The sequence below is a fragment of the Lepidochelys kempii genome, chromosome 7 (genome assembly GCF_965140285.1).
Source record: "Lepidochelys kempii isolate rLepKem1 chromosome 7, rLepKem1.hap1, whole genome shotgun sequence".
Lineage (NCBI taxonomy): Eukaryota > Metazoa > Chordata > Testudines > Cheloniidae > Lepidochelys > Lepidochelys kempii.
This window is the reverse complement of record NC_136386.1, coordinates 52,507,730-52,527,344: the sequence shown is the minus strand read 5'-3', so window position 1 is coordinate 52,527,344 and position 19,615 is coordinate 52,507,730. Positions and strand designations below refer to the sequence as shown.

At 46.3% G+C, this 19,615-nt stretch overlaps 1 protein-coding gene across 6 annotated transcripts in view; it reads left to right on the top strand.

The window, feature by feature from the left end:
- The window catches only part of LOC140914586 (uncharacterized), a 93,288-nt gene that overhangs the window by 44,778 nt on the left and 28,895 nt on the right, over positions 1-19,615 (top strand). For 5 of the 6 annotated variants that reach the window (XR_012159904.2, XM_073352742.2, XM_073352745.2 and 2 more), the window contains exons 5-8: positions 2,436-2,590; positions 3,817-3,843; positions 5,601-5,716; positions 13,456-13,575. Coding sequence is in view for 5 of the 6 variants with exons in the window: in XM_073352742.2 (XP_073208843.1) it covers positions 2,436-2,590; positions 3,817-3,843; positions 5,601-5,716; positions 13,456-13,552 (395 nt within the window). In the remaining variant the exon portion in view is untranslated. Of the gene's footprint in view, positions 1-2,435; positions 2,591-3,816; positions 3,844-5,600; positions 5,717-13,455; positions 16,410-19,615 lie in introns of those variants that run through there. The other variant, XM_073352741.2, reaches the window with a different exon arrangement.

The following is a 19,615-nucleotide window of genomic DNA, read 5'->3' as shown; positions in this document are numbered from 1 at the left end:
GGACAGACCCAGTGGTAAGCTGGAGCCGGTTCACACCAGTTCACTGGAACCAGTTATTAAATTTAGAAGCCCTTTTAGAACCGGTTGTCCCGTGATGTCCCTCACGGGACAACCAGTTCTAAAAGGGCTTCTAAATTTAACAACCGGCCAAAAGTGGCGCCTTAAGCGCTGACTCCGGGGGTGCTCCGGGGGTGGAGCACCCACGGGGAAAATTTGGTGGGCGCAGAGCACCCACCAGCAGCTCCCTGCCCCGCCCCAGCTCACCTCACCTCCGCTCCGCCTCCGCCTCCTCCCCTGAACCCGCTGCCCCGCTCTGCTTCTCTGCCCCCCTGGCTTCCCGCGAATGAGCTGTTCGCGCGGGAAGCCTGGGAGGGCTGAGAAGCAAGCGGTGGCTTTGCGCTCAGGCCCAGGGAGGCGGGGAGGGGGGGCAAGGAGGGCCGCCCGCGCCGCAGCAGGTAACCCGGGGGGTGGGGTGGGGGAAGTGCACAGGGGAACTGCTCCCCGCCCCAGCTCACCTCCGCCTCCCTGGGCCTGAGCGCAAAGCTGCCGCTTGCGTCTCAGCCCTCCCCGGCTTCCCGGCGAACAGCTGATTCGCAGGAAGCCGGGAGGGCGGGGGACGGAGAGGCAGAGTGGGGCAGCGCGTTCAGGGGAGGAAGCAGAGGCGGAGCAGAGGTGAGGTGAGCTGGGGCCAGGCGGGGAGCTGCCGGTGGGTGCTGTGCACCCACCAAATTTTCCCCGTGGGTGCTCCAGCCCCGGAGCACCCATGGAGTTGGTTGCTCCCCCTGCTCCCCCCCAGCTTCGCTACCCCGCCCCTAGGAGCCTGAAGGACCTGCTGGATCCTTCCTGGGAGCCGCCTCAGGTAAGTTCCGCAGGGACTCCCCACCTCGCCCCCCAGCAGGTCCCTCTGGCCACTACAGTGGCCCACGAGACCCTTCTGCCTGGTTCCAGGGGCAGTCAGGGGACAGGGGAGGGGGGTGGATGGGGCGGGGTGGCATCAAGTAACGCGGGGGGTTGGATGGGGCAGGAGTCCCCGGGGGCAGGCCACGACCCCCTCGTAGGGTGAGGAGGGAACCGGTTGTTAAGATTTTGGCAGCTCATCACTGGACAGACCCCCCACCCCATAGCCCCCGGCAGATCCCCAGGGGCTGGGGACCCCACTTTGGGAACCACTCTCCTAGTGTACACAAGGCCCGGTGTAGTTTTACCATATTAGCTGGTTGGGGTCAATCCTATGGGGTAACCCAGGATGTTACCTTGACCAGCTAACATTTTAAAAACAATTGCCTTGTCTACACTAGGATTTTAATATGGGTTAGCTAACCTGTAGACATGGTGAGAGAAGGTAAGGGAAGTGCACTCACTAAACTGTCCTTTCAAGGAACTCAACATTCCTTAGCCCGTGTGTTAGGTTAGTTCTTCACTGGCACCTTAAGATACCCAAAACAAGATGTGATTTGACCTAATGTGGGAAGCCTTAGCCCCGTGCCCCAGTTATGAGCATCCTACCATCTCAAACAGGCACAGAGCACATGCTAGCTGAGACAGAGCTAAGCCCTACCTGTGCAATTTGGATTCCAATGCAAACTTTCCCACAGGTTTGGAGGGACTGGGCTCAGCCTGTTATGAAGAACACAGCCAGCAGGGAAGTTTGGATCCATAGGAGGATCTGAACTAACCCAAATTCTGAGGCTGTTTGGTTTCACTGTGAAGTTTGGGCTCAGGCCCATCTCTCAGACTATGACACCACTGCCAGTCATCCCCTGCACACAACAGACATGAGCCTTCTCAGATGTATTCAGACAGAGAGGAGAGCCCTTTTAAGCAAGCTCTGCTCTGCTCCCCTGGTTTGGAAGGATGCTTGTCTAGATTAACACCACAGGGGTTTGAATCAGTTTGGAAACAACTGAGAAATCTCCCAAACCCTGACTTATTTCTAGAACAAAACTTGAACTCAACATTCTGAAGCCAGGATGGGCCCGAGACAGAACATGTAGATCTAGGGGATGTTTTATCTGCGGTTTTGGTCCAGCCCATCTCCAGTTTTAAGGTTCTGAAATGCTCCAGTATTTCCCTCCCTCCCACACACACACTTGTGGTTTCTGAACACTGAAGTCAATGGGAGCTTTGTCATTGATTTAAACAGAGCCAGGATTTCATGCTTTATATCCAAGTGAATTCCAAAATCCTCTGAGGGTGGGGAGGAGCTATCCAGATCTATCCTACCTTAGAACAGTACCTTGTTCCATAGGGGGCTGCAGCAGCAAAGCTTGGACATTTCTTGTTTCTTGTAAGACAAGGAACTCAGGCACTTAAAGAGGGAAGAATGTCTCCAGCGTTCTCTTTCCAAGGCTAGTAGTTCACAGCCTGCTGATAACACTGCCCATAGGGACCCTACTGGGCCATTTGTGCGAATAAATCTGACCATTGAATTGCAGGAAGTGACACACACCTGGAATCAGGAGATAGACAGCTGGTGCTGGGGCTCAGGAAGACCTGGCGTAAAAGGAGCAATGAGGAGAATGACCTCAGAGATGCCTATAATCTGACTGATGGCCAAGCTTTCCTGCTAAAGGACCCAACGACGAAAAAGGTGACTGATAAGCTAACACTCAGAGAGACTGACAAAGCTGTGATGACAGTGCTGAGACAGCAAGGGAAGCAACCATCAGCCAAATGCAAGGGGATCAAAGTGGGGTTTTGGAGACTACAAAATTAGGGACCGAGAAAAATCTGCTGAGAAATGGGAGTCAATAAGAGCTGTGGCCAGGTGCTCAGCGCCAGGCCTGAAATCAATACACTTGATGTGAGGCTTGGAATGTGGTGGTGTAACAACAAGCCTCCAGCCCAAATGCAAACCCAACCCATGCTGACGTGAAGCCCTTGTGAAGCCAAAGAAACTCTGGGCGGGTGTTTTTCCTCTCCAGCACTTTTCCATTGTTTACACCATCTCTGCACTTTCAGGTTCCAGTGGGGATCAGAAGTGCTGGGATGCTGGGCGAGAGGCTGTAATCACAGTGTTACCGCTTCACAGGAGAGAGGAAGCAGTGGGAATCTTACAGGAAAGTCTGCCTGTAGGAAGTTTCCAGCCAATGTTGCACACCTAAGTGGTTCAGATTGTTTGCATGAGCTTCAGAGACACATTCAAGGCTTGATCCTGAAAGGTGCTGTGCGCTCTGGCCCTGACCCAGCAAAGCATTTAAGCACAACCTTAACATTAAGCACATGAGTAGCCCTTGTGATTTCAGTGGGCTGCAGGATCAAGCTCTCACAATTTAGGTGCCTATTGAAACAGAACTGTTTGGAGATCCTACTATTATTGACATGTGGATGCCATTAAAACACAATCAGCATTTTCCACACCATCGCATTTCACCTTTCTATGGTCTCCATGGGATACCCAGCAATCAGAATAGGAAATGCAGCATTAAATGTAACTGAAGATGGTAAATGCTGATCTTTGTCAGTCAGTCAGTACTTCATCCTCAATCTAAGTGAAAGTAAAGCAAAAAATCCGAGCTAGGATACACTTACATTAGTGTAGTTATGTCAGCAGGGCCTGGTGGAGCCAACCAAGATGTGCTAGGCGCTGTATACGTGAGTTTACAGTCCTAATAGACATGAAAGACAAAGGGTGGGAGTAAGGAAGGTGTATGATCCCCATTTTACTGATGGAGGACAGAGAGATGGATTGACTTGACCATGGTGAAGCAGGGAGTGTGTGGCAGAGCTGGGGAACTGAGCCCAGATTAGTGCCCTTTCCACAAGATCAGCCCTCGCTCCGGCTAATTCTGATTTTTCTTTTGCCTTTGTTTTCAGGGGGCTGACCTCGGTAAGAGTATCCCCGTAAGTAATGATGTTGTTACATGCATTTCCCTTCCACATACTATTTATGTGTGTTATCAGTCATAGTGCCTACCAGCCTCAGTCATGGCCCAGGAGCCCATGGTGCTAGGTGCCGTACACACACGGAACAAAAAAGATGATCCTTGTCCCCAAAAGTTTACAACCGAGTAATAGAGCCAATAATACCACAGTCCCATCTGCTGATTGTTACCCCTTCTGAGTGTTCTTCACTGGAGTTGCCTCAGCTGTCCTCCATCTTCACTACAGATAACCCAATTGTGCAACGCATCCTTCACAAGGAAAGAGATTGAACAATTTGTATTGGGACTTTCTTTAATGTAGACAGTTTAAGCTTTTCTGAGCAGAGGCTGTCATATACTCTATGTTTGCACAGCACCTGACACAATGGGCCCCAACCTAGCTGAGGCCTTCAGACCCTACTGCAATATAAATAAATAATAATAAATATAGTGATTTTCTATTTTAGCTATTATCCTGGCCTCACTTAAGGAAAGTTAATTTGGTATCAATGAAATTAATATTTCAGTCTTCATCTGAGCCTACAACAGATGGTATGAAACTTAGTAGGCCCTGAATAAGATTAACAGTGATAAAGTCTCCTCTCCTGAACTTATTGTGCAGCACTGGGATGTGCTGGTGAATAGTTGTCTGATTCCACTCCAGAGGTGGCTGCAATTCAGTGCTTTCTTCACTCAATTACGTAGCATATTAAACCACTTCAGGAGCCTTTCAATTAACATGGGAAACATTTTTCTTCGGTTCCAAAGGTTTCCCAGCAATGGCTCTGGGAATTTTATAACAAGGTAGTGTTGGATATCAAGGCTTTTGAAACTGGAATAACAAAAGCAGTACCCCATATGAACTTAGGAGAAGTTCAGCCCCAGACAGAACATTAGAAAACTGTTAACAAGAGGCCTTGATGTGTTAAAAATAAAACCAGATTGTAATTAGCATTTAGAAATGACGTTTTGAATTGGTGTTGGTTGCTGATATGAAAGGAAAAAAATCTGGGCCTGATTCTCATCTCATTTACATCAGGATAAACCAAGAGCAGCTCTACTGAAACCAGTTGAGTTACACCAGTGTAACCAACACTAGTGTAAATGATACAGGAGTCAGGCTGTGATTTTTAGGATGATTTTTTTGTAAAGCCTCCCTGGGTAGGTGTAAGTGGGCAAGGAACCAAATCAGTTGAACTAATTTTGTCCTTCATAGAGTTAAACAATGAGGTGAAATGTGCCCTAAGGCAGATCCCCAGCACCACCCACCAACCACCAAATACCTTTCACTCTCTAAAACATTAACTTGGAAAGCTCTATCATGGGCACAGCAATGTAACTGAGGGAAAATGGCAGTAGTAGAAATTTATTGGAGGCTACAGGAACCTCTGCTTCCATGTCATGTTCAAGCCACACTACATAATGGTCATAACTGCAGACTGAATACCAAGGGTGGGGGGAAATTGCTAACTATAAAGTCTGTGGAATAATCTCCCAAGGACTATTATAATCAATTTGTTTGACCTGAAACTAGATAACTAATTTTTCTGAAGAAAGAACAGTTCTGTATTGGCACCAAGAGGGACAATAACTCTGATGTTCTGGTTAAGTTAGTATTTTAAGCAGAAATCTCCCCTATAAATCAGTCGTCCTGGAAGCACCCTTTAGTACTTCCCACTAGACAGGGAATTTTCTCTCGGTATCAGCCTAAGTTGTGACTTGGTTTGTACTGCCCAGGGTGAAAGCCACGCTTGGGGCAGAATGAAGGATCTCATGAAGACCAGGCTGAGAAACCAAAGCAAGTTGGGGCTGTCATCGGCAGCTCTGAAGAGGTCCTGTCCACAACTCTACAGGTAATACCTGCCAGGACTGGGATGTTCATGGGAGTCTTTGGTTTGTAATTGAGAGGATGCAGTGAGGGGGCTTAATTAATATTTCTCTATGACTGCTCTGGCAGGAGAGTACTTTTCTGAACCAGACAACTCCCTCCTCATCTCTAGCCATTGCAGTTTGCTGCTAGTTCTGGTAAAAGTACAAGCTATTTGTGTCTTCTCTTGTCCAGTCGATTTAAGTTTCCACCTGGCCTGTAAAGATTTCCTGCTGTGCTGGGTGAATGCCATTGGATAACATTGAAGTGCTGTAAAACAGATCCATTTTCCTAGCATGGCAGAGGAACCTTCAGACTTCTGGACAGTTCACCCGAGACATACAGCGTGTAACTAGCCATGGCCAATTCAAATCCAGCTCATATACCAATTTTTATTCCAAATCCTTTTGAGCTATATGCTGCCGTCAATCCCCCAATGTGTTTCCCTTCAAGGGGAATGGTAACCCCATGTTGTACCCAATCTAGTTTGGAGATACATGGTGGAAAAATCAGAATTGGTGTAAAGATTTCCATTCAACTGAGATGCAGAAAATCATTTGCTGATTGTGTGTGTACTTGGATGGTTTCTATTCATTGTTATGGTTGGGTAATTGAGCAGAAAGCAGAGCATCCCACCTCTGCTAGATAACCTGTGCTGGTTACTTGGATGGGCACTAATAACACATTTATATTGCATGGTCTATCTCTACATATCATCATGTTATATGGGTGAGTCAAATACAATGACACCACTGCCAGTCATCCCCTGCGTGGATATTCCTTTAGTTTTCCAAGCTCTCTCATCTGTTCCAACAAATCTCTGTTGATTTGTGTATGTAACTGGGTAACAGGAAAAGCCTGGATATCTTACTCACAAGAGCGGGAGGATTACATGGCACTATGCAACGCTCCCGTGTTTTTTCAGCTGGGGACTCAGTAGTATTGATAGCAATTGCTGCAAAGAATGCAGGCTATTTTCAATTTTCAGCTGGCAGAACAGCTGTTTAATTCAGGAATGTCCCAGTGTTCCGGGAGGTAAGGTGCACCTACATTATGAAGACACATTTGAATTAGGCTCCATGTAGTTACAGCTGGAAAATCCTCTAATGGTTCACAGAATGTCTTTCCCAGCTGGAAAAAACTTGGTATGGGACCAAATCCACGCAACAGGCAAGCTTCCTGCTATTGTTTGGGAAACTGAAACAAATACAAAGCAGAAAGAGATCAAAGAGCTTTAGCTACAATATATGGCATGGGCAAATCAGCCAGGGAGAAAACACAACCCATCCTGAACCTTTGCTCCAAGCTTGAATTGGACCCAAACTGCATTTAGGGTTCAAAAGACTTCTGGCTACATCTGTCTCTTTCTGACTGTAAAATCCTACCTGGTCTTTGCCCTGCTCTGTGTAGTGCTGAGAATATCACCAGTGCTCCATAAATAAGAATTATGCTGGTGTACATCAGCATAGCTCCATTGAAGGCAAGGGGACCAGCTGAGGACTAGGTCCCATAGCTCTTTATACAATTGTTTTATCACTGCTATACTTACTGGTCCCAGCTGGGACCCAATGGAAATGCTGGGATACCCCAAGAACAGACAGTACGTCTCATCTGGATGGAACAGGGAAGCACCAGAAATATGTTGATTTTCCACTCCTGTTCCCAAACCTTGTAACCCTTTTTGACTTTCCTTCCATTAAATCCCTCTCCCCACTCCAAGCCCACTGTCAACCCCTTTCCTTCCCATTTCCAGCTCCCCCTCCACTCTCAGACCTTCACCCCCACCTCCCCTCACTGTACTCACACAGCTCTCCTGTGCTCTTTGGGGATGCACTCCCTGCAACCACTGATGGAGGTGGTGACATGGCACAGCAAGAAGAGATGGCTTGGCTAGATTCAGCAGCAAAGGTAGAGCACCCCCTGCTGGTGGAAGTGCAGGGGTTATGCCTGACCAGCATTTACGAACAACACAAGTCTTTTTATATTTTTAAAATCTGGGGGCAATGGCTCTTTTACAAATGCCTGGGGTTTGGCCCCCAACCCAGTCTCCACTGGGACCACAGCTATGGGAAATGGAGCATTAGACCGTTATTCCATTTGTAAATATGTGAAACTGTGATGATCTAATCTTCACTTATCGTAACTTCCCCAGCATCTGAAATAGGGTCAGGTCCCCTGTGATATTGAACTGAAGTGAGCTAGACCTTAATTTCCTCTACTAACAGATAGCTCCCAGGGAAGTGAAGACTGGTAGCTTTTTACACATAGTCACACTTGAGTTATTCAGGCAAATAGGGAAAGTCACTTTGTTTTTGTTTTTCCACCTAGGTCAAAGCAAATCCACTTTCATGGGCCCATTCTGGTTATGATGTATGATCTGCTCTGAGGTGTTTTCACATCCACAGAAGAATTCATAGAATCATAGAATATCAGGGTTGGAAGGGACCTCAGGAGGTCATCTAGTCCAACCCCCTGCTCAAAAGCAGGACCCATACCCAATTAAATCATCCCAGCCAGGGCTTTGTCAAGCCTGACCTTAAAAACTTCTAAGGAAGGAGATTCCACCACCTCCCTAGGCAACGCATTCCAGTGTTTCACCACCCTCCTAGTGAAAAAGTTTTTCCTAATATCCAACCTGAACCTCCCCCACTGCAACTTGTGACCATTACGCCTTGTCTTGTCCTCTTCCACCACTGAGAATAGTCTAGAACCATCCTCTCTGGAACCACCTCTCAGGTAGTTGAAAGCAGCTATCAAATCCCCCCTCATTCTTCTCTTCTGCAGACTAAACAATCCCAGTTCCCTCAGCCTCTCCTCATAAGTCATGTGTTCCAGACCCCTAATCATTTTTGTTGCCCTTCGCTGGACTCTCTCCAATTTATCCACATCCTTCTTGTAGTGTGGGGCCCAAAACTGGACACAGTACTCCAGATGAGGCCTCACCAATGTCGAATAGAGGGGGACGATCACATCCCTCGATCTGCTCGCTATGCCCCTACTGATACATCCCAAAATGCCATTGGCCTTTTTGGCAACAAGGGCACACTGCTGGCTCATATCCAGCTTCTTGTCCACTGTCACCCCTAGGTCCTTTTCCGCAGAACTGCTGCCTAGCCATTCAGTCCCTAGTCTGTAGCTGTGCATTGGGTTCTTCCGTCCTAAGTGCAGGACCCTGCACTTATCCTTACTGAACCTCATCGGATTTCTTTTGGCCCAATCCTCCAATTTGTCTAGGTCCCTCTGTATCCTATCCTTGCCCTCCAGCGTATCTACCACTCCTCCCAGTTTAGTATCATCCACAAATTTGCTGAGAGTGCAATCCACACCATCCTCCAGATCATTTATGAAGATATTGAACAAAACCGGCCCCAGGACCGACCCCTGGGGCACTCCACTTGACACCGGCTGCAAACTAGACATGGAGCCATTGATCACTACCCGTTGAGCCCGACAATCTAGCCAACTTTCTACCCACCTTATGGTGCATTCATCCAGCCCATACTTCCTTACCTTGCTGACAAGAATACTGTGGGAGACCGTGTCAATTCTCCTATTAGAAAAGGAACCCTTTGCTTAATATAGCAAGAGATGGGCTCCCATGGCCACAAGCAATGTGGTGTGCCTCAAAATGTCCAAAACAGACTAATTTTTGAATTTGCAGTTCTCATATTGATTCTTTACTCACATAGGGCGAAATTCCCCCCTGTGCACATAGCTTATCCGTCACTAGGGAACTCAAGTGGTGCACAGACCTGGGTCTGGTCCTCAGCAAAGGAATGAAGGGATAACTTAGTGGTCCATCCAGTCAAGGAGAGCAACTTATTCGAGCCCAGGTGCCCCCTGAGAGGAGAGATCCTTCCTCATCCCTTTCTCTTTGGCTGGTTTATTGGATTTAAGATGTTCTAAAGTAATGTGTGAACTTCACACAATCAAATATTTGCTCCAGACAAATAGCTAAACATTGGTGCTTCTTCCAACATTTTGGGGAGAATCCAATCTTAGGCGTGGAAAGCTGGACTGGAAATCTGCCTTGGTATTTTTACTGCACCCATCACCAAGGTATCTGAGCACCATATAATACCATAAAGCCCGTAGGAGTAGTCTATGATTTGATCTGAATAGTCACCTCTTCTAGGGTGACCAGACAGCAAGTGTGAAATATGGGGACAGGGGGTGGGAGGTAATAGGCACCTATATAAGACAAAGCCCCGAATATCTGGATTGTTCTGACAAAATCAGGACATCTGGTCACCCTAACCTCTTCCCCCACTCCAGGGGCAAGTATGGTTCCATAGCACGACTGCTTTCTATCCTGATCTTTCTTAGCCTACTGAGGATAGGCAGAGTGGCAGAATAGGCTCTCACAGCATTGCCAAATACTTCCTGATTCTGGGAGAGCTACAAATACAGCAAGAGCAGCTTCTCTCAGGGCTAGAGCCCAGAAGCAGCCATGAAAATTGAAAGCAATGGAATCCTCCTAGCTATTTTCAGGGGCATCCAAGTTTTTCTGAAGCAAGCCCACAAGCCTTTAGAGGTGCACTCCTCACTAATCCTGTCTAGAGCTGGATCTGAGCTGTGACGTTTTGGGGAGGGACGGGACCCCACTCACTATTGATTTTTCTGTCTATGTACGTATAGAAAGGTAGCATTAATGGAGTTGGGTAGGAGTAAGCTGTCCAGGGGGTTGTTAGGCCTTCTTTCATTGCTAGGATGTCAGTCTGAATTCAGCGCAGGTTGATAGCAACTGAAAGTTGCTACTACTTGATAGCTGTTCTGTGGCCAATAGGATTTGTTGCGGGGCCTGGTATCAGTTCAGTTCCTAATAAATGGGTGACCACAGCACAAAAGCAATTCTTCTAACTGGGGCCTGTGTTGACACAAAGCCCAAGGATAGAAAGAGTCCTGGAGCCAGAACCTTTTTGCCTGCAGAGCAGGATCTATGCGCTGCTCATGTGGTACTGTTCTGGGAGGGTATGTCTATGCTGCTGTCACAGAGTATGACTGGAGCTCAGGCAGACATACCTCAGCTAGCTTTAGTATTGGAGCAGCGAAGCTGCGGCTGCAGGCACTTCAGCATGGGTTAGCTGTGTGACTTCAGGGGGTTGGGTGGGTTTATACAGCTTAAGCTGCCACAGCTTCTCTGCCCTAGGACCCAAGATAGCAGGATTAAAAGTAGCTCAGGGATGTCTGCATGAGCACACCCCGTGACTGTACTACAGGAATATCCTGAGAGCACTCCATGCCCCAGAGCAGCAATTGGTTACTACATTAAAAATACCCACATTTGGGAAGAGATTCCATTGCTTTCATTTTGAAGAGTTTGAAACTGATTGAGTGACTGTTTTCACTAACAAGGTCAGCTCCCAGACTGCTGCACTGGGCATCACAAAATGGGGAAGAGATGGCCAGCCCTCTGTGGAGATAGAGGTGGTTAGGGACTATTTAGAAAAGCTGGACGTGCACAAGTCCATGGGGCCGGACGAGTTGCATCCGAGAGTGCTGAAGGAATTGGCGGCTGTGATTGCAGAGCCATTGGCCATTATCTTTGAAAACTCATGGCGAACCGGGGAAGTCCCGGATGACTGGAAAAAGGCTAATGTAGTGTCAATCTTTAAAAAAGGGAAGAAGGAGGATCCTGGGAACTACAGGCCAGTCAGCCTCACCTCAGTCCCTGGAAAAATCATGGAGCAGGTCCTCAAAGAATCAATCCTGAAGCACTTACATGAGAGGAAAGTGATCAGGAACAGCCAGCATAGATTCACCAAGGGAAGGTCATGCCTGACTAATCTAATCGCCTTTTATTATGAGATTACTGGTTCTGTGGATGAAGGGAAAGCAGTGGATGTATTGTTTCTTGACTTTAGCAAAGCTTTTGACACGGTCTCCCACAGTATTCTTGTCAGCAAGTTAAGGAAGTATGGGCTGGATGAATGCACTATAAGGTGGGTAGAAAGCTGGCTAAATTGTCGGGCTCAACGGGTAGTGATCAATGGCTCCATGTCTAGTTTGCAGCCGGTGTCAAGTGGAGTGCCCCAGGGGTCGGTCCTGGGGCCGGTTTTGTTCAATATCTTCATAAATGATCTGGAGGATGGTGTGGATTGCACTCTCAGCAAATTTGTGGATGATACTAAACTGGGAGGAGTGGTAGATACGCTGGAGGGGAGGGATAGGATACAGAAGGACCTAGACAAATTGGAGGATTGGGCCAAAAGAAATCTGATGAGGTTCAATAAGGATAAGTGCAGGGTCCTGCACTTAGGATGGAAGAACCCAATGCACAGCTACAGACTAGGGACCGAATGGCTAGGCAGCAGTTCTGCGGAAAAGGACCTAGGGGTGACAGTGGACGAGAAGCTGGATATGAGTCAGCAGTGTGCCCTTGTTGCCAAGAAGGCCAATGGTATTTTGGGATGTATAAGTAGGGGCATAGCGAGCAGCTCGAGGGACATGATCGTTCCCCTCTATTCGACATTGGTGAGGCCTCATCTGGAGTATTGTGTCCAGTTTTGGGCCCCACACTACAAGAAGGATGTGGATAAATTGGAGAGAGTCCAGCGAAGGGCAACAAAAATGATTAGGGGTCTGGAACACATGACTTATGAGGAGAGGCTGAGGGAGCTGGGATTGTTTAGCCTGCAGAAGAGAAGAATGAGGGGGGATTTGATAGCTGCTTTCAACTACCTGAAAGGGGGTTCCAAAGAGGATGGCTCTAGACTGTTCTCAATGGTAGCAGATGACAGAACGAGGAGTAATGGTCTCAAGTTGCAGTGGGGGAGGTTTAGATTGGATATTAGGAAAAACTTTTTCACTAAGAGGGTGGTGAAACACTGGAATGCGTTACCTAGGGAGGTGGTAGAATCTCCTTCCTTAGAGGTTTTTAAGGTCAGGCTTGACAAAGCCCTGGCTGGGGTGATTTAACTGGGAATTAGTCCTGCTTTGAGCAGGGGGTTGGACTAGATGACCTTCTGGGGTCCTTTCCAACCCTGATATTCTATGATTCTATGATTCTATGATTCATTTTACATAACTGTTCATCATTTTAAAGCAAAATTGTACCAAAATGGTGGCTTTGGGTAACAAAAAATGTCTATAACCACTTTGATAATTATTTTGAGTTAAAAAGTCATATTTATGTCAAAAAATTTCATGAACATTTTCAATTTCCAAAAAGGCTTTAAAAAAAGTTCAAAAAATTTCAGCTGGCTCAGCTTCGATCTTTCACCAGCCCACTGTGTCTGATCCAAAGCCCATTAAAATCAAAGGGAATCTTTATGATGACTTCAATGGGCCCTTCAATCAGGCTGTACACACATCAAAAATCTGAAGCCAAGACTCATCCAAACAGCATTTTTCTGCCCACCAAAAGAACTGGATTTTTAAAGGTGAAACTTCCCAGTAATAGGGTTGATTTGATATTTTCTGCCTGTCATTCCCCACCCCCCATGTGGGGACATACTGCATATTTTCCTGCAGATAGTATGTGTGCCAGCCTGTTTGTTATGCTGGGACTCACTGCCAAGCAAAAATGTTTTATAGCCTCCATTTTTGGATGCTGCCACAAATATTTTGATGGCATATGTTTTGGAAATTTAGGCTGGAGCTGGAGAAAATAACAGATCTGGATGCAGCTCAGATGTGTGCATGCAGGCCCAGTGAAATATGTGCAAAAACACAACCTGTGTTCTGAGTCCTATAAACATTGATAGCATTTTCCCATTGGTTTAGGCCAGATGTTATGACTTCGGATCAGAGGAAGACGGAGAGGAACTCCATGATTGTTCTGGGACAAAGCACAAAGAATGAAAAAATCTGGTCTTTCTGAGCATCTGAATCCAATGGACCAAGGTAAAAGACTTATCAGGGAGGAGGTTTTTCCTTCCTCCAGCAGAGAAATGATTTTGCATCCCATTACCAAGCTATGTTTCCATGGGCAAAGACTTGGGTAAGGTCTGATTGCTGTAAGTAGCCCCAGTAACTAAGCCCACAGAACTACTGTCATTTACAAGAGCTGAGGATCTGGCCCATGTATATTTGTTTTAAAATGAAGACTAATTTGGGGTAAAACTACCTAGTTTTTTAAGGCCAGAAAGAAACAACAGGTAGTGATCAACGCCTCAATGTCTAGTTGGCAGCCGGTATCAAGAGGAGTGCCCCAGGAATCGGTCCTAGGGATGGTTTTGTTCAACATCTTCATTAATGATCTGGATGATGGGATGGATTGCACTTCAGCAAGTTTGCAGATGACACTAAGCTGTGAGGAGTGGTAGATTTGCTGGAGGATAGGGATAGGGTCCAGAGCGACCTAGACAAATTGGAGGACTGGGCTAAAAGAAATCTGATGAGGTTCAACAAGGACAAGTGCAGAGTCCTGCACTTAGGACAGAAGAATCCCATGCACTGCTACAGGCTGGGGACCAACTGGCTAAGCGGCAGTTCTGAAGAACAGGACCTGGGAATTACAGTGGACAAGAAGCTGGATATGAGTCAACAGTGTGCCCTTGTTGCCAAGAAGGCTAATGGCATACTGGGCTGCATTAGTAGGAGCTTTGCCAGGAGATTAAGGGAAGTGATTATTCCCCTCTATTTGGTACTGATGAGGCCAAATCTGGAGTATTGTGTCCAATTTTGGGCCCCCCACTACCGAAAGAATGTGGACAAATTGGAGAGAGTCCAGCAGAGGGCAACAAAAATGATTAGGGTGCTGGGACACATGACTTATGAGGAGAGGCTGAGGGAACTTTACTTATTTAGTCTGCAGAAGAGAAGAGTGAGGGGGAATTTGAGAGCAGCCTTCAACTACCTGAAGGGGAGTTCCAAAGAAGATGGAGCTTGGCTGTTCTCAGTGGTGGCAGATGACAGAACAAGGAGCAATGGTCTCAAGTTGCAGTGGGGGAGGTCTAGGTTGGATATTAGGAAACAGTATTTCACTAGGAGGGTAGTGAAGCACTGGAACGGGTTACCTGGGAAGGTGGTGGAATCTCCATCCTTAGAGGTTTTTAAGGCCCGGCTTGACAAAGCCCTTGCTGGGATGATTTAGTTGGGGTTGGTCCTGCTTTGAGCAGGGGGTTGGAGTAGATGACCTCCTGAGGTCTCTTCCAACCCTAATCTTCTATGATTCTATGTACATTCTGATCATATTGTCTGCCCTCCTGTACAACTCAGGCCTGAGATACTCACCCAGCAATCCTTGCATTAAATGCACTAACTTGCCATTGATCTAGAGCATATATTTTAGAGTGACATCCAGTCTTGCTTGAAAGATTCCAAGTGATGGAGAATCCACCCCATCCCTCAGCACTTGAGAGCATCCCATAATCAAATCTGAATAGAAACAGATTCAGCCCATCCTCTAGGTAGGTCTGTGATGGAAAAGCAATTGACTGTGTAAGGGAGAAGAGTGCCTCCCTCATTCCACAGCCTACGTTCTTGTTTCAGAGATAAATGAGCTGGGGCGCTCCTGGTCATGAAATTGAAAACCATGAGGCTACATTGTGCATACTACGCTCTACAGCAGGATCAACATCAAGGCAGTGGGGAGGGAGGAGAGGTAAAAGAAAGATTTGCTGAAGGGTGGGGTGCTCACCTGTACTAGAGTTTACTTTTGACATGAATGTAAAAGTGAACTTAAAATACTGCTATATACCAGGAATATAGTTACCATCTCAGCAATAATAACCAAGCAGGTTTGATACAATTTCATAAACAAGCTACCTTAAGTTCTCCTGCTTATGAAGTATTATTGATCTCCCGGGCTTTATTCAGCAGAAATAGGCTAGACCCTAATGGAACACCAGTGCCTTAATGAAAAACAAAGACTGTAAGACTACATGTAGTAGACATTGCTGGGTGTGGGCAGCAGTGCAAGACTCAAGGGATTTTTGATATCTCCACTTGTGGGTATTACAAACAAGTCTGCACATTTTGAAGATGTCTCCACCCACCAGTGCCTGGCTGGGGAGTTTTACTGAGCTCCCATGCAATGGCCAAGTCATAGAATATCAGGGTTTGAAGGGACCTCAGGAGGTCATCTAGTCCAACCCCCTGCTCAAAGCAGGACCAATCCCCAATTTTTGGCTCAGATCCCTAAATGGCCCCCTCAAAGAGGGAACTCACAACCCTGGGTTTAGCAGGCCAATGCTCAAACCACTGAGCTATCCCTCTCCCCTGCCAATCAAAGCCACCTGCCAAGATTTTCTAAAGCTGGATTTGTAAGTGCATGGTTAGGTCCCAGCCTTGTGTGGTTGTCCCCCTTTGCCCATCTGTAGCTTCACTGAGCTCAGTGGGTCCCCATGCAGACAGAGGGTTATAGCCATGCAGAGATTATTGCAGGATACTGGGGCCTTCAGCCGTTCAGCACCTAATAAGTGGCCTGATTTTTAAAAGTGCTGAGTGAGCTGCCCACCCAGGTCCTTGGTTTCACCGGGCACTCAGGACTTTGGAAGCCAGGCCACTTTATTAGGAGCAAAACGCAGGCTCCTGTTTTTAAAGTTTATGGCAACGTTGGGTGAAGGCTCCTGTTCTGCTGTTTGGCTACCTGTCCATCACCATGTGCCATAGGATTTAAGAGGAAAAAAAGCCAGATGAACTTAAACCTATGGCTGTGGATCAAGTGCTGGATTGGGGCTCCCTCTGCTGGGAAAGTTAAAATAATAGGGAGATTGGGGATGGAAAGGAAAGTTTTAAGTCTCTATTACAAGCCAGGGTAGTTCTTTTTCCAGCTCAGATCTATAGGCCTGCCCTCTGTTATCTACTAGATAGCTTTAAAGCTATGCCCAGCTGTTTGGAGGCTGCACTGTTGCCACTCATCCATTGCCCATCTTTAACAGATTCAGAGGACACAGACCATGGTTAAAAAGGTCCCACTGAAGCCATGACTACAGCAGCATCTCTGTGCATGTGCCATAAGCCCACTTCTTCTTCTTCTTTTTTTTTTTTTGCTACAAGCTCAGAATCCAAGGACTCACCCACATGGAGTGAAAACTAGCCTTTGCCTATTGGGGGAAGGGAATTCTGTCTGTTAAATTGGAATGAGACAGCTGAGCTGTTTAGCTAACAAAGTCCACAGACTCAAGTTACTGCTGACTAAAGCCTTAACTTCACATATATCCGGAACCTTAGGACACTCTCAGAAACTAACAGGCAAACTTCAAAAGATTCAGAGTTTGAATAACTCTCCAAAACCTTAAGTGAATTTCCTCTGCTCATCTGGGCTATCAGGAACCTATTGGTTCTACAGAACCGGGTTAGAACTCTCTGGAGGACAGGATCTCTCAGGATACCGCCAGTATTGCTGCCCAAGTGCAGAGCCAAAAGTGTAAATAAAGTAGGCTAGCCAAGCTAGAGCTGGACCCAAACTGCAAAAGTCAGAGCAGGATCCAGACTTGGGGAGGAAGAGGATGTTAAATCCAGGCAGCTTTAGAACCCTGTAACAAAATTCAGATCTGGATCCAAACTTACTCCACATTTTTGGCTGGTTTTGGCCCATTTCTAATACAAACACTTGAGAATATTTTATAAAGAATTTTGTTCTCATGACAGACAATGACCTGAGATGAAACAGCTGTTATTTATCAGAACCTCTTTGGACATACAGGCCAAAAATACCAAGAATGTTCTCTAATTTGGGGGGGTGCGAGGAGAGGAGCATCTTGAGACACCTTCAAAGGTGCTGAGCACCTACAACTCCAAAGGAACTCATATGAAGCTATGGGAAGCTCAGTACCTCTGAAAATTGGGCCCAAACTGTCTCAGATTGAGCATCCAAAAATGAAAGCACCCCAGAAAAGGTGCTCTGATAGATCTTTCAGCAACAAACTCGGCTGCCACTCTGGTTTTCAGTTAAGTCAGTGTATGTCCTGCCAGCTTTATCCAGAGCTGGGGAGGTTTTATCTTGATTATTCTGTGAATAATCATTGTGTCTTCATTAATGCAGTGGGCCAAATCCTACATTAATTTACAGCCTCTGTAATCTCATTGACTCCAGGCAGAATTGGGCCATACGTGTTATGATAAACAGTATCATGAACTGGTATTTTTACACTTAAATAACTTTATGTATAGTTTTTATAAAATGAATTATCACTCTTTTGTTATGATGTTATATGAAATATATTCCTACATTTTCAGCAATAAATATATTTATTCCCTGCAACATACTGTGTATTTCCCCATCCTAGGATGCAAACGTAAGGAGCTTAATAAAAGCATCACTATTATGGAATACATTTGATCATAGCATTTTTAAGAGAGACAAATAGGAACAGGGTGAAAGGGTTGGGAAGCTGAAGGATACATTTTCTAATTCTGAGCCTCATCTGAGACACCCACCTTGGACATGCTTTTCAAAAATATGAAACATCCATAATTCCAATGGGAATGATGGATGCAGCTGCACATTTCTGAAAACAAGGCTCAAGACATCTTACAGGGGAACCCAGAAATGCAGACTCTCAAAATTAAAAGCTACTTTTGAAAGTTTTGATGCTATTGCTCAGCTCTGGAACAGCCTTTTACAGCAAGAGATGAGACAAGAACCAATAGTCTCATTTTCTGTTGACTGATGTCACAATACCCTTTCTGAGTTATAAAAAAAGGAGGACTTGTGGCACCTTAGAGACTAACCAATTTATTTGAGCATAAGCTTTCGTGGGCTACAGCTCACTTCAACCCATGTTGATACATGGGTTACATGAAGGCCGCTTCCCTCATCCACCAATACACCTTCTCCACTTTTACCCATTCACCCTCATCCACCCATCCAGCCATATTTCCATTTATCCCTTCACCACCAGTTCATGAAAATGCTTCATTATAACCAAGCCACAAGTCACTCCTGATTGTCAGGGGGACAAATTTCTCAGATATTCATCATTGGAAATTATTTAGCCATCTCTCCTGACAATACAGACATGATAGATTCGTGAAAATTCTTCATTAAAAACAAAAAAGAAATCCCTGCTGATCCTTCAGGGCAGCAAAGTTCTAAGAGAACTCATTGCAAAGCAATTAGGAATCTCTCCTGACAATTCAGATGATGTCTGTCGTGAAAGTTCTTCATTGCAACCAAGCAATCTTTCGCTGGTGATCACCCATTTGAAATGCTCTCAATCTTTATTGCAAAGCATTAAGATGCTCTCCTGATATTTCAGTGGATATTGGTTCATGAAAGTTCTTCATTGCAACTAAGCAACCATTGAGGGCCAAAAAGTCCTCAGCGAACCTACATTGCAAATCAGTTAGGAATCTCTCCTGACTATTCAGGGGTGATCTCTCTTCAAAATTCTTTACTTCAACCAAGCACTACTGATAGTTTAGGATGACAAAGTTGCTGGAAAATCTGAGTATGAGGGTAAGGGTCGGGGATTGCGGATGAGTGGTTGGATGGATTGATGGGGAAGGGTGGTTTGGGGGATCAGTGGGGAGGGTGGATGGATGCGGATGAGTGGATGGGTTGGGGAGGGGTTATGGGTGTATGCCTGGGGAAGGTGGGTAGATGGGTAGCAGAGCATGCATGGGTGGGTACATATTGGTGCTGGTGGATGTGTGGATGGCTGGGTGAGGGTGGCTTGGTGAAAGGGCGGGGAGTATGCATAGGTGACTAAGTGGATGGGTGGGGAAGGGTGGATGGATGGTTGCATTGGGAGTTGGTGGATAGGTCAATGGGTGGGGGAGCATGGATTGGTGGGTTGGTAGATGGGTGGGGGAGGGTGTATATTTTGATGGCTTTATTGTGTATGAGTGGATGGGTGTGGATGGGTGGGTGGGAGGAGATGTGGATAGGTGAGGGAGTGTGTATGGGTAGGGGAGGGTGTATGGTTGTGGGAGAGAATATTGGTGCATGGGTGGATGAGGATCTTTGGGTCAATGGGTATATGGTGGATGGTGG